General features: G+C 44.5%; 1 protein-coding gene across 1 annotated transcript in view; it reads right to left on the reverse strand.

Annotated features, from left to right (window-relative positions):
* The window catches only part of LSM11 (LSM11, U7 small nuclear RNA associated), a 403,670-nt gene extending 391,451 nt beyond the window's left edge, over nt 1-12,219 (reverse strand). The window contains exon 1 of the mRNA XM_044069908.1: nt 11,995-12,219. Within this exon, the coding sequence (XP_043925843.1) occupies nt 11,995-12,219 (225 nt within the window). The remainder of the gene's footprint in view (nt 1-11,994) is intronic.
* Nucleotides 12,220-12,923: the final 704 nt, after the last annotated feature.

Raw genomic sequence — 12,923 nt, forward strand, 5'->3', positions numbered from 1 at the left:
AGATGTACTGTAAAGAAGAGCAAGAAAGCAAGGCAGATAAAGAGAGAGAGAAAAACTTAAAGTAATCAAAAGTAGAATTTAGGAAGAAATCAGTTTGAGATCAGGTCGAAGCTTGGCAAGGGTAGGACCAGGTCTTAAGAAGGTGGCGTTTGAGCTGTAGTTTGAAATGGAACTTATGGGGGATACTTCTTATTTTAAGTGGAAGGAAGTTCCAGGTGTGAGCTACAGACTATTTGTACAGACTCACTAATATTTTTTGACAGTTTGTAAATGTCAAGAAGATGTTTATCAGATGTATGAAGTTGACATTGGGGGTTATATAGAGATACAATATTAGAGATGGAGGGACAGGAAGTGGGATTCTAAAGAACTGAGTGCGAGATATGCAGTTGAGAAAGCAAACTGTTTAGGGAATCCAGGCCATTGTAATGATTTAAGGGCGAGGCAGCAGTGGAATTTGTAAGGGAGATTAGAGGCGAATCTAGCTATTTTATTGTATGTTTGGTCTAGTTTAGAGAGAAATGAAGACTGAAGATTAGCAAAAACTAGAGCTGCATACAAAAGACAGGGTAATAGGAGATATAGGGCCAGGGAGGGTTTGGTGGAGGGTGAAAGCAGTTTGTGGTTACACTACTGGAGACTAAGTTTCTGGTGTTTTTTTTTTTTTTTTTTTATTCAATGATGGACATGTATGTTGAATTTTAATTTGTCAATTATAACGCCAAGTAATTTAGTATGGGGTTCCGGTCTGATAGTGGTATTGTTGAGGGAGGTAATAGAGAAAGTGGATTTGTGTGCTACCAGTGTATTAGGAAGGAAAAGTAGAAGTTTAGTTTTTTTTTTTGGATTTAGAATTAACTGATCAGTGAGCCAGGTTTCAATGGATGTAAAAGTGTCTTGGGTAAGAGCAAGGAGTTCTGGGATGCTGTGGGCAGTGGTAATAATGATCGAGCAGTTGGCATATTGTAAGAGTGTAGCAAGGTTGGCAGCAGAGCATAAACTGTTAGTAAAAATATTAAACAAGACAGGACCCAATATACAGGGGGACACCGGTGTTAATAGGAAGAAACAGGGAGGTGACAGTTTTCCAGCATATAGATTGTTTTCTATTAGATAAGTAGCTAGAAAACCATCTTAAAGAGGGGTGGAGAGATGAAAGTCAGAGTGTTTAGTTATCAGTTTAGAGTGGGAGACATTATCAAATGCTTTGGAGAGGTTGAGGAATAATCAGGAAAATAATCAGGAAACTAGTAGGTTGTTGTCACAGGCTTCTGCTACTGTTTAGGTGAATGAGAGTAGAGCTGTTGATGTACTGTGGTGGGGTCTGAAGCTGTGTTGGGTGGGAGTAATAATGCTATTATCCAGCAGGTGTTAAGTAGCAGAGTGTGGACACACTTTTCTAGAATTTTGGAAAGGGGGGGGCAAAGTACAGTAATTGGACGATAGTTAGATGGGTCAGTGGAGTTTCCCCCCTTGTGAAGAGGGTTTGTGTAGAAGGATTTCCATACATCTGGGACAAGAGATTCGTAATAGAACAATTAATAAGGATAGAGACAGGGTAAGTGACAGCACTGGCAGCAATTTTAAGAAAGTACGAAGGTAGACTGCCAACAGAGGGAGAGCAGGGTTTAACTCATTACATCCGAGTGATGCCTTCAGGTGCATCTGCAGTTGACTCCTACTGACGCCTCTAGTCATCAAATATTGCTTGTTTCATGTTTCCATCAATAATTCCAAAACCATGCTATGCACAAGGTTTTAAAAGACTTCATCTTAAAGCTTACACAATGACAAACTCTACTGCATTAATATCTGACCTCTGTCTAGTGCAAGTAAATAAGAAGTTATGTACCTACCATAACGTTCCATGTTAGTTGTCTTCTCTCGCCTTCTTTCTTGCTTGATGGGTTCGGAGCCGATCCCTCGGCTCCGACTCGGCACTTGCTAAGCTCGAGAGTCACTTTTACCAGCTCGAGGCAGCCCCATATCCCATGATGCAAGGCGGTAAGTACCCAGATCTCGTTTGCTGACAAAGGGCAATAGCACCAAGCATAAAATACTTCCCAAAGGAAGATAGAAAACTTACAGATGGAAGAAGGACCAGGACTGAATGGTCTTCAGCATAACAGTTTCTTATAACAAGGTCTGTCCAGGCCAGGGGGAAGGAGGGAGGGTCGCAAGAAAGAAGGCGAGAGAAGACAACTAACATGGAACGTTATGGTAGGTACATAACTTCTTAATGTTAAGTTGTCAATCTCGCCTTCATTCTTGCTTGATGGGACCGTCCTAGCACCTCTATCCTGGGTGGCTCAATGGAACAAACTCTTGAGGACTGTAGAGCCAAAACTGGCTCTGTCCCTGGAGGCCAAGTCCAATTTGTAATGGGAAACAAAAGTGTGAGGAGTAGCCCAAGTGGCTGCTGCACAAATAGTGTCCAAAGGAAGTCTAGCTTGAAAAGCTGTAGAAGTAGCTAAGCTCCTAGTTGAATGTGCTTTAGGTTTTGAGCACAGCTGTTTTCCCCTGAGCGTATAAATCTCAGAGATGACCGAAGAAAGCCATCTGGACAAGGTCACTTTAGAAACAGGAAGGCCTTTTTTATTATCCGCATAGGAAACAAAAAGTTGATCAGATTTTCTAAATTTTTTTGTTCTGTCCAAATAATATCTAAGTTGACGGTGGACATCAAGATAATGTAGCTTCTGTTCAGCTCTATCTGAATAGTTAGGGAAAAATACAGGGAGATCAATGGATTGATTCAAATTGTTCTTTGAAGCGACCTTAGGTAAAAAGGTTGGGTTAGTTCTCAAAGATACTCTGTCTTTGTGAAAAACCAAATAGGGGGGTCGAACCGAAGAGCATGAAGTTCAGACACTCTCCTGGCAGATGTAATAGCCACTAGGAATAAAGTTTTCCAAGAAAGATATTTCAGGAACAAGAAACAGCTGGCTCGAAGGGGAAGAATCAAGGATGTCAGCACTAAATTTAGATCCCACTGAGGAGGAGGATTCCTGATTGGAGGCTTTAGTAGGAAAATTCCTTTCAAGAAGGCCCTGCAGAGCCTATGGGACATAATATTATGATCTGCTATCCCGACATGAAAATTGGAAATAGCAGCCAATTGAACTCTGACTGTGGAAGAAGAGGAGCCTGCATGAAAAATCTCTGCTAAGAAGTCCAGTACTGCCTGAACAGGGGCAGTAAAAGGATCAATATTCTGGGCCTTAGCCCAATAAGAGAAACGTTTCCATTTGCTTGTATAAATCCTCCTGGTAGAGGATTTAAGTGAAGCTACTATGATGTCTCTAACTGGGTTAGAGATCAAAGGAAGCCTGGCTAAGGAAGGAAGTGGAGCAACCATGCTGTGAGGTTGAGAGAAGGGATTGACTGGTGCAGCTGACCCGATTGGTGAATCAGAAGATCTGGCACTGGGTCCAGATGCCAAGGCTGCACCAAAAGGTGATGATGGAGGAACGGGAACCAAACTTGTCGAGGCCAGTAAGGGGCAATGAGAATCAATTTGGCTCTCAAAACGGTAGCTTTCTGGATCACCTGAGGGATCAGAGGAAATGGAGGGAAGGCATAAAGAAGTCCCTGGGGCCAATCCTGGGTCAGAGCATCTCTGGGGGGATGGCCTGATAGAGGGAAGAGGCTGAAGAAGTCTGGACATTTGCTGTTTTGGGGAGTAGCAAAAAGATCGCAACATGGACGACCCCATTCCAGAAAAATCTCTTCCGCTATAGATTGCTTGAGAGACCACTCGTGAGGCATGAGAATAGCTCTGCTCAATCTGTCCGCTACAATGTTGGTTTTCCCAGGGATATGCGTTGCTACCAGAAACCGATGAGAGGAGATCGCCCATTGCCATAGTCTGAGCGCTTCTCGACACAAGGGGTAGGACATGGTTCCGCCCTGTTTGTTGATATACCAAACTACAGACATGTTGTCTGTGTGGACTGCAATTGTCCCTACGGGAAGAAAGTCGTTGAGGGCTTGCAACGTTAAAAGCACTGCTCTCATCTCCAGGACATTTATGTGCAGATGGTACTCGAGCGGCTGCCACGCCCCATGAACCATCCTGCCCTGATAATGACCCCCACCCGATCAGGGAGGCATCCGTGGTGACAGTGGCTATCGGGGATGGGGGTACAAAGTACCTGCCTTGGTGAACCTGAGGCGATGTGATCCACCAAGCAAGATGCTCTTTGCATGTCTGTGTCACCAGAATCTGGTGACGCATTGGAAGTTGCTGGTATGACCATTGTGTGAACAGCATCCACTGAAGAAGGCGCATGTAGAATCGAGCCAGGGAAGAAGAGTAATGGCCGCAGCCATGAGACCTAATACCTTTAGAACCATTCTGGCCTGTACTTTCTTGCTGGCCAGAATGATCCTGACATGACTCTGAATGTCTGAAACTCTTTGATCTGTAAGGGTAGCTGACATCCGAACAGTGTTTAAGTTTGCGCCTATGAAGGTAATAGACTGGCAGGGCGATAAGGATGACTTTTCGAAGTTGATTGAGATGCCCAAATGAGAACAAAGGTCTATTGTGTAATCCCTGGCTTGTATAAGCTGATGCCTGGTGGTGGCTGACAGGAGCCAGTCGTCGAGATACGGAAACACCTGGAATCCTTGGCGTCTCAGGTGAGCCGTGACCACTGCCATGCATTTGGTGAACACTTTGGGGCTGTAGTGAGACCCAAGGGCAGGGCTCTGAACTGGAAATGACTGGACCCCAGCCAGCGGAGAAATCTCCTGGAGCGTCTGTGAATTTTGATGTGATAGTACGCATCCTGAAGATCTATTGAGCACATCCAGTTGTCCTTCTGTAAGAAGGGCAGAATTGACTGAAGAGTGACCATTCGAATCTTGTCTTCCTGACAGACTTGTTGAGTCTGCTGAGATCCAATATTGGTCTCCAGTCTCCCGTCTTTTGGGGACCAAAAAGAACCTTGAGTAGATTCCGGCTCTGAATGGTCTATTGTAACTGGCTGAATGGCTCTTTTTGCAGTAGTTTTGAGACTTCTAACTCTGCAATTTCCCTTAGACCGGTGGTACATCTGGAAGGGTATTTGAGGGAAGGGACTTTCCTCGAAAGGAATTATGTAACCCTTGGATATGATCGACTGTACCCATCTGTCGTGAGTGAGGGAATGCCAGGCTTCTGGGTACAGTGATAATCTTCCCCCGACTGCCTCCAAGGAGGGACAGCCGGGCAACACCTCAGGGATGCTGAAAGGGCTTGTCAGAGAGAGGCTCTCTGTTTCCCTGGTTTTTCGGACCCCCTCTGCCTCTAGAGCGGCGTCTGTTGTTGTTACCCCCTCTGCCTCTAGGGGTAAAGTGACCACGTGAATCCGGCGTGACTCCTTGGGATTTACGGAACCACATTTTCCCACCTTTCTGTCCTTTGGGATAAGGTCTAGAAGGGGTGGAAAAACGGACTCCAACAGCAGAAAGAGTCTTGCCGTCCTGTTCGCACCTGGTCAAGGTTTCCTTCACCTGAGGGCCAAACAAAGCTGACCCATCAAAGGGAGAATTTGTGAAGGACGCCTTAAAGGGATCCGCAAAATCACATAGCCGCATCCAGGCTTGGCGTCTAAGAGCCACACCTGTACCTGCGGCTCTACTCGCTCCATCAGCAGCATAAGATATTAGCCGCATGGAGGAGTTTGCAATGGAATTAAGGGTTCCTAGCTGCGAAGCAATCTTTTCTTGAGCTCCTGCAGCTGTAGGATCCTGTACTACTTCACCCAGCTCCTTAAGGATATCCCTCTGGAGTCTGGTGAAGTGACATAGGTAATTCAGCGAACGCATAGCAAAGGTCGCTGAGGAAAACATCCGCTTACCGTACCTATCCATGGTCCTAGAGTCCTTATTAGGAGGATGGACGGGCACGGAAGGATCTGCAAGTTCCTTTTTGGTGTCCGCAGCCACCACCATGGCATCAGCGGGGACACCCTTAGTGAGGAATTGCTTGTCACACGGGGCAGTGATAAATTTTGAAGGCCTCCTAGGGACTGGCTCTACAGAGTCAGGAGCTGCCCACGCCTTTCGTGCAATAACCTGCATAAGGGGGTCGAAAGGCGGAGACACCCAGGAGGTGGAAGGCCGAGATCCAAACGCCTCTAGGTATACTGACTCATCCTCAGAGGGATTGTTGGTGGGCCAGTTTCCCCTCTGTTTCAGGAGTTCTAGGATGTCTGAGAAGGAGACATCCTCAGAGGGGATCTAGGGATCCCGCTGACTCATCAAAGTCAGTATCCGGTGACAGACTCGGGAGTCTACATGCTTCCTCTTACAAGTCCTCTTCCTAGGAGGATCTCCCGAAACATCAGGAGAATCCTCGGAAGAGGGGAAATTCCCAATGGGAAACCTGAGGCGGAGGATCTCTGGGTCCTGTAGCAAGAGAAGTGGCAGAGATGTCAACAGGTACTATAGAGGGAGGAGCTACGGGAACAGACTGCTGACTGATACCAGTGGCCAGTACACTCTTCATCACCTCGAATGCTCCCCTCCCAGGCAGGTCCGAGAGAACCCGCTCCGAAGAGCTAGGAACTCCAGGGACCACCGAAGGGAAGCCTCCGAGGCAGATGTCGGAGCCGAGCTCACCAAGGCCGAGGCTCCAAGGGGAAGAGCGGGTTCGGACAAGGGTCCGATGCCACTCACCCCCTCGGAGGAGACCATGGAAGCCCGACCACCAAATCCCTCTAAGGAAGGTCTCGAAGAGGAGATAAGAGTAGAGGCTGAAGGAACAGAAGGGGGTATCCGTCCTCCAGCCGTAGCAGTAACCATTCCCGAAGACTCCAACTCCAAGCTCTGGGGTAGAGTTGAAGGAGGAACTGTAACGGGGTGTGGACCAACAGTCGTCTGTTGAGACGGACTATGTAACATTTGGGCCAGTACCTGTGACTTAAGTAATCTACTGACCACTCTCTCTAGGTCATGATCTGACAGTCTGGATGACCTTGAAGATCGGCTCCGATGGCTCCGTTCTGAAAGAAGAGGTGAAGCCGGAGCCGAAAGTATCGGCTCCAAGGAAGGAGACCTCGACCTCTTCCTGGAATGAGCCATCGAGCCGATACTATAGATCCTGCCGGAGCCGACTTCGGAGCCGACAGGAAGCCTCGATGTATCGGCTCCAGCCGGAGCCGATACAGCCACCAAAGTAACGGTGTCGGAGCCGATCGGAGCCGACACCGATGCCTGTGCCACATGGGTGTCGGAACCGATCGGAGCCGACACCGAAGTGGTCGATACAGATTCGGAACCGATAGCCATCGGTGCCGAGGGCTTTGTTAAGCCAGAATCGGCTCCAGCGGAGCGATCTCGACTCGAACGAGTCGGGCCGAGGCCGCAGGCTTAGACACAGAAGCCTGGGCCTTGGAAGATTTAACTGATTTAGGTGGAGCCGACTTAGCTGGAGAGCCCTCCGGCTTAAGAAGGCCCCTAAGGATCAGTTTGTTGCGTCTTTCCTGCAGGACTCTCTGGCTGAAGGAATGACAAATAGCACAGGAGTCCTGCAGGTGAAGAGTCCCCAGGCAATACAGGCAAGAAGTGTGACCGTCTGTCAGAGACATCTTCTGACAGCACGAGTCACACTTCTTAAAACCTGAGACCCTCTCCTTTGACATGGTGCTTTACACAAACACACACACACACCAGTCAAAAAATTAACTTAAATAAAATACCAAAAGGTATTTCTATAAACAAACACACACACCCTAACAGGGAGGGGATGGGATGGGTAAAGTTTGACTAAAATAAATTAGAAAAGACAGGGATTTTCTGTCACAAAATGTAAATAATTAACCAAAAACTAATAATTAAGGGTTTTTAAGAAAAAAGGGGCTTAAATATCCAAAAAGTGAATCACTTACCAGGAGCTGGTAAAAGGAGGACCTCATAAGCGAAGCGGCAAACGAGATCTGGGTACTTACCGCCTTGCATCATGGGATATGGGGCTGCCTCGAGCTGGTAGAAGTGACTCTCGAGCTTAGCAAGTGCCGAGTCGGAGCCGAGGGATCGGCTCCGAACCCATCAAGCAAGAATGAAGGCGAGATTGACAACTTAACATTAGATATTAACTGTTGTTTTTATGATATTAATTTATATAGATATAATTTTCACATTATTCTAAATATTTCAACAACCAAGTGACACAGAGATAACTCCTTAGCCTCATACAAAAGCTCTCAAGCTAGATGAATAAAATGCTGCTGACAGTATGTGTGTAACTTGAGTGGCTGCTGGGATACTGTACGTTGTTTACAAACGATTACAAATATAATAGTTACTGCATTTACTGTGACATAAAATTTGGTTTAAGACCTAGAACTTAAAACCTTCTACCATGATAAAAATAGTTTGTGCTGAAGAGTTTGACATTCATACTTCTTTCAAAACCCATATGGTTCTAGAAATATGAACATTTGTTTGAAAGGTGAGGACATAATTTGATTCTGTCAAAAAGCTTAGGTGGAAGCTTACATTGGAAGTTACAGTGCAAACTTCCTGAGCTCCACTGGAGTGAATGAGTTAAGTTAATTTAGTTGGGATTTGATGAAGGCAATGGGAACTGCTTACAGGAAGAATGCATTGGAGGAAGGAGGACTGGGATGTAAAGGTAGAAATGAGACAGTAGAGCAATTTAGAGTTAGTTTCTGGATTGTTTCAATATAGTAATTATTTAAAAGAGCAGCAGTCTCTGAGGCAGTATTGAGAGGGAATGGGTTGGGGGTAGGAGGATTACCAGGGTGGAAGATTTTATTTATGGTAGACCAACATTTTTTAGGGTTGTTATGTGGGCTACTTTGGCTGGAGGCAAAGAAAGTTTTTTTTGTCTCAGATAACTATTTTTACACCTGTTTCTAAGTTCCTTGTAGCTTTGTAATAAGGGAGGAGTTTTATTTCTGGCCCAAGTTTTCCAGGCAGCATACCTTTAATGCATGAAAGTGTGTCTGCTTAGTTAACCAGGGAGCACATTTTGATTTTACCCTGATTTTCCTGGAAGGTGGCATGGAGTTTAGTACATCTAGAAATAGAGTATTGAAAGAGGTTGCAGCATCATTAAGGGGGAGATTTTTAAGGAAGGACCAGTTTATGTTGGACAAAGTGGAGATGAAATTGTCTGAATTGAAGCGAGTCAGATCACGACATTCTCTGTAAAGGTTTCTTTGGGAGGGTGTTGGGAGTATGTATGGATATAAATAGGGGAATGGTCACTTAGAAAGTTAGGGAGAATGCCGGAATTATGGCAGAGACAAGGGTCAGAACCAAGGATCCAGTCTATTATAGATCCTGAAGTAGAGCTTCCGTTGTACCTGGTAGGGGAAGATATTAGTTGGTGGAAGCCACACAGATAGAGACTATGAGTAGGAGATGAGGAAAAAAGAGTGGTCCAACCCCATATTTACATCGCCAAGTACAATGATTTCGTAAGGAACATTTAGGGTGAGCCAAGAGATTAAGTTTTCAAGGATAGGGATGTTGTCCACTGGGGGGATGTATATGGATACAATGGCCAATTTTTTTATAGGGGTTAAGGTGACAGTTGACTATTAATATTTCAGCAGAAGCAATACTAGAGAGACAAATGCATGTTTCAAGTCCTGTAAGGCCTTCCCTTTGTCCTGAAGGGACTTAAATAGATCATCAGCAGCCTGCCCAAACAAAAGTTTACTATCAAGAGTAAAACCCATCAGCTTAGCCTTGATATCACCAAGTCAAGGTTGAAGCCTAAGGCAAGAATACCTTCTCATTACAGTGCCAAATGCAACAGCCCTAGAAGAGGCATCTGCTGCTTCATAACTGCATTTAATGGAATGATGAACCACCTGAGATGAAGCCCCTAGCAAAGAGCGAGCAAAAGTTTTACCTTCGGAGTCTGGAAGGTCAGAGATAAGCTGGCATGCCTGAGAAAGAAGGGCCAAGACATATCTGGACATAAGGGTCTGATAATTAATAGCCCTGCAAGCCAAAGTAGCACAGGTGTAAACCTTCTTACATAATCTTTCCATGGTTCTGCTTTCTTTGTCAGAAGGCAGTAACTTAGAGGAAGGAAGCAGTTGAGAAGGCTTGTCGGAAGCTACAGACATCACAGAGGGGTCAGCAGCAGGACATATATACAAGACATTGCATCTTCAGGCACCCCATAAAATCTATCAAGCTTCACGGGAGCAGGAGGAAGAGAATCAGGAGCTTTAGAGGAATTGGAGAAGGCATCAAACAAAGCAGCCAAAACAGGAGGAACAGCAGAAGATTTAGGGGATTTCATCTGCAGCAGCTCATACCACCTTTTATGAATGTCAGAGAACTGTGCACAATCGCACTTAAATAAATCCATCCTCCTGGTGATATCCCCAAAAGAAAGTTCTTCAAAGGGAGTATCAGGACTATTACATTCCTCCTCCTATGAACCATAGTCCAAAGGAGACTGAATCTGGGAAGAATAAGCAAGGGATTCTTCATTAGAATCTGAGTCTTCTTCAGAGGAATCTTGTTCCCTGGGCCTTTTTGCTGTAAGGACAGAAACCACTTGAGGAGACTTTAAAGTCATCAATGCATTAAACAATCCTTGAGTAAAGGCCTGCCACTCACTCTGTGAATTCCTAGGCACAGGAGAAAGATGTTTTGTTTTTTTGTTTCCTCTTTAAAGGAACGTCTGCTGTATAGAATGTAGAAGGCTCTGAACTAGGCCTACATTTGATGATCATAGTAGGAACTTCTTCCCTCACTGCAATCTGCAGAACACCCCTAGTCCCCTTGGAAACAATCAACCATGCCCCCCCCCCCCCGAATGTCTTAACTGAACGCCTGCACAGCTTCATTGGACATGCTGCCAGTCAGTCCTCGCTGGCCTATAAACCAGTCACAGATGAAGAATCCAACGATAAGGTCGGGCGAGCATCCAGGTTCTCAACAACCTCAGGAGAGACACCAAACAAAGGCTGGACAGCGGAAGCATCCGGTCTTAAATTTTTCATCTTCTTCAATAATGGCTGATCCTTGGGGTGGGAAATTCCTTCAACTATATCTTTGGCGAAAAGCTTAAGCTGCTGGTTTTTGAGATACAAATCTACTACAAAGGGTTTTTGGAACAAAAGCCTGGAGAATTGGACAGGTTGTATGGTTGTGAGAGGCTCCTAAGCAAAAGAGACAATTACCAAGGCAATCTTTATGGGGAATCTTTCTCCTGCACTGGCATTTACCCTTCCTGGATGTCATTAACCCCATGGAGCAGCAAAAAACAAAAATCAAAACCCCTATGGGGTACTTATCTGCCAAGGCTTGGTACCAGCAGATGTAGATGATGGAACAATGAACTCAACAATGTGTGTAACTAGCGGAAAATGATGTAGAAATGCAGACAAGATGATCTGGAGATGCATTCGGACTTGTGGCAAAGACGTTCTGAAGATGGCACATCCAGACTTCACTTATGACCCATGCAATGTGGGGACTGTATCTGTGATGTTCGGTGTACCATAAAATTCTGATAGGCTTTGGTATACTGGCTGAGGTTGGGCTTTCATGGCAGATCAATCCCATATGTAAAGAATACTGCAACACTGAATATAAGGACATCCACTGGTAACAGCAGATCTCCTGCTGCACAAAGCCTTGAAATGTAAGCTGGTTAGAGCTGCTACTTAAAAAAAATTCTGTAAACATCAAATCTTTACTCGCCACTAAAATGTAAAGATGGGGCACACACCTATGATACAAATCAAAATACAAATTTACAGCCTCTTTGCCTCTGACTCAGAAGTGTAAAAGCTAGAGCCCTCCAAGCACAAAGCCTAAAATCTGTTCATGGTTTTACTTTTTTTTTTTTTTATATTTAAAAAAAATAGTAACTGACAGCCCCTTATAAAAGTTTGAAGGTTTTCTGCACCAATTAAATAGAAGATAAAAGTTAATACTTTTTAACAGAAAAAGGCAGACTCCTCAAAGATGGAAATTACCAACAAGACAGGGGACAGTGAAATACATTACCATGTTCCAGAATTTGTCAAAGGCAACCAGGAATCCAGAGCAAACACCTCTTAAACCCTTAAAAGTACGGATGTGAACGCTGATTTTAATTCGATCCCGAACACACCGGTGAAGCTCTCCAAGGGGACTTCCTGCATGCACTAAAATAATCAATGATACAACAAATGTTACTCTAAAGTATACACAAAATACACATAACATGACTTGCTCAAGTTTTGCTTGCATAATTAACCACTTTCAGTATGACAGCTACACCACATATTTTTACTGCTTAGCCAAAGTAGTACACATTAATCGCAATTAAGAGACAAAACAAAAATGTAGTCTTAATGTTCTGAATTACAGTGTTGTGACCATCAAATGTACCCCAAGCTAAGTACTACAATTTATCAGAGGAAACCGACTGCCATCAGCAAAGGAGAATCGAGAAACACAAATCTGATATTCCACAGGCCAAAAAGCAAAGTCACGTACATACTTTGATGCTAAGACTGATGACAGACCAAAAAATGATTAAACGATGGTATGTATTTTTCCTCTCTCACTCTCGTTTTTATTCCCTAGTAGTAAATCGTTTGGTCTACAAAGTGTGTGCAACCTGGTGACTTTTCACTGTTGCAAATGTCAAAGGGAATAAATAAAGTGAAAAGCATGAATCTACAGTTTCAAATGTGAAATACAACATCTTGAATTTCCTGTGCTAGACCACTTAAAAAGTAGTAGAGGACTATAACTCTGAAACACAAGCACACAGTTAAATTATGTATGTTGAAATCTGTCTGTATTGACAGTCTATTGCTCTGGGCTGTCGTAATTAAGCCCTTGTCCTGTAATGGGTGGCAGAACTGGTTTAGTTTGTTATGCTTTCTCACAGTAAATCTAAGAAAAAGTTGATGTGATATTTTCTGCAAAAGGAAATGATACAATGG

The sequence above is a fragment of the Protopterus annectens genome, chromosome 4.part0 (assembly GCF_019279795.1).
Source record: "Protopterus annectens isolate FY-2018-M chromosome 4.part0, PAN1.0, whole genome shotgun sequence".
NCBI classification, from domain to species: Eukaryota; Metazoa; Chordata; order Ceratodontiformes; family Protopteridae; genus Protopterus; species Protopterus annectens.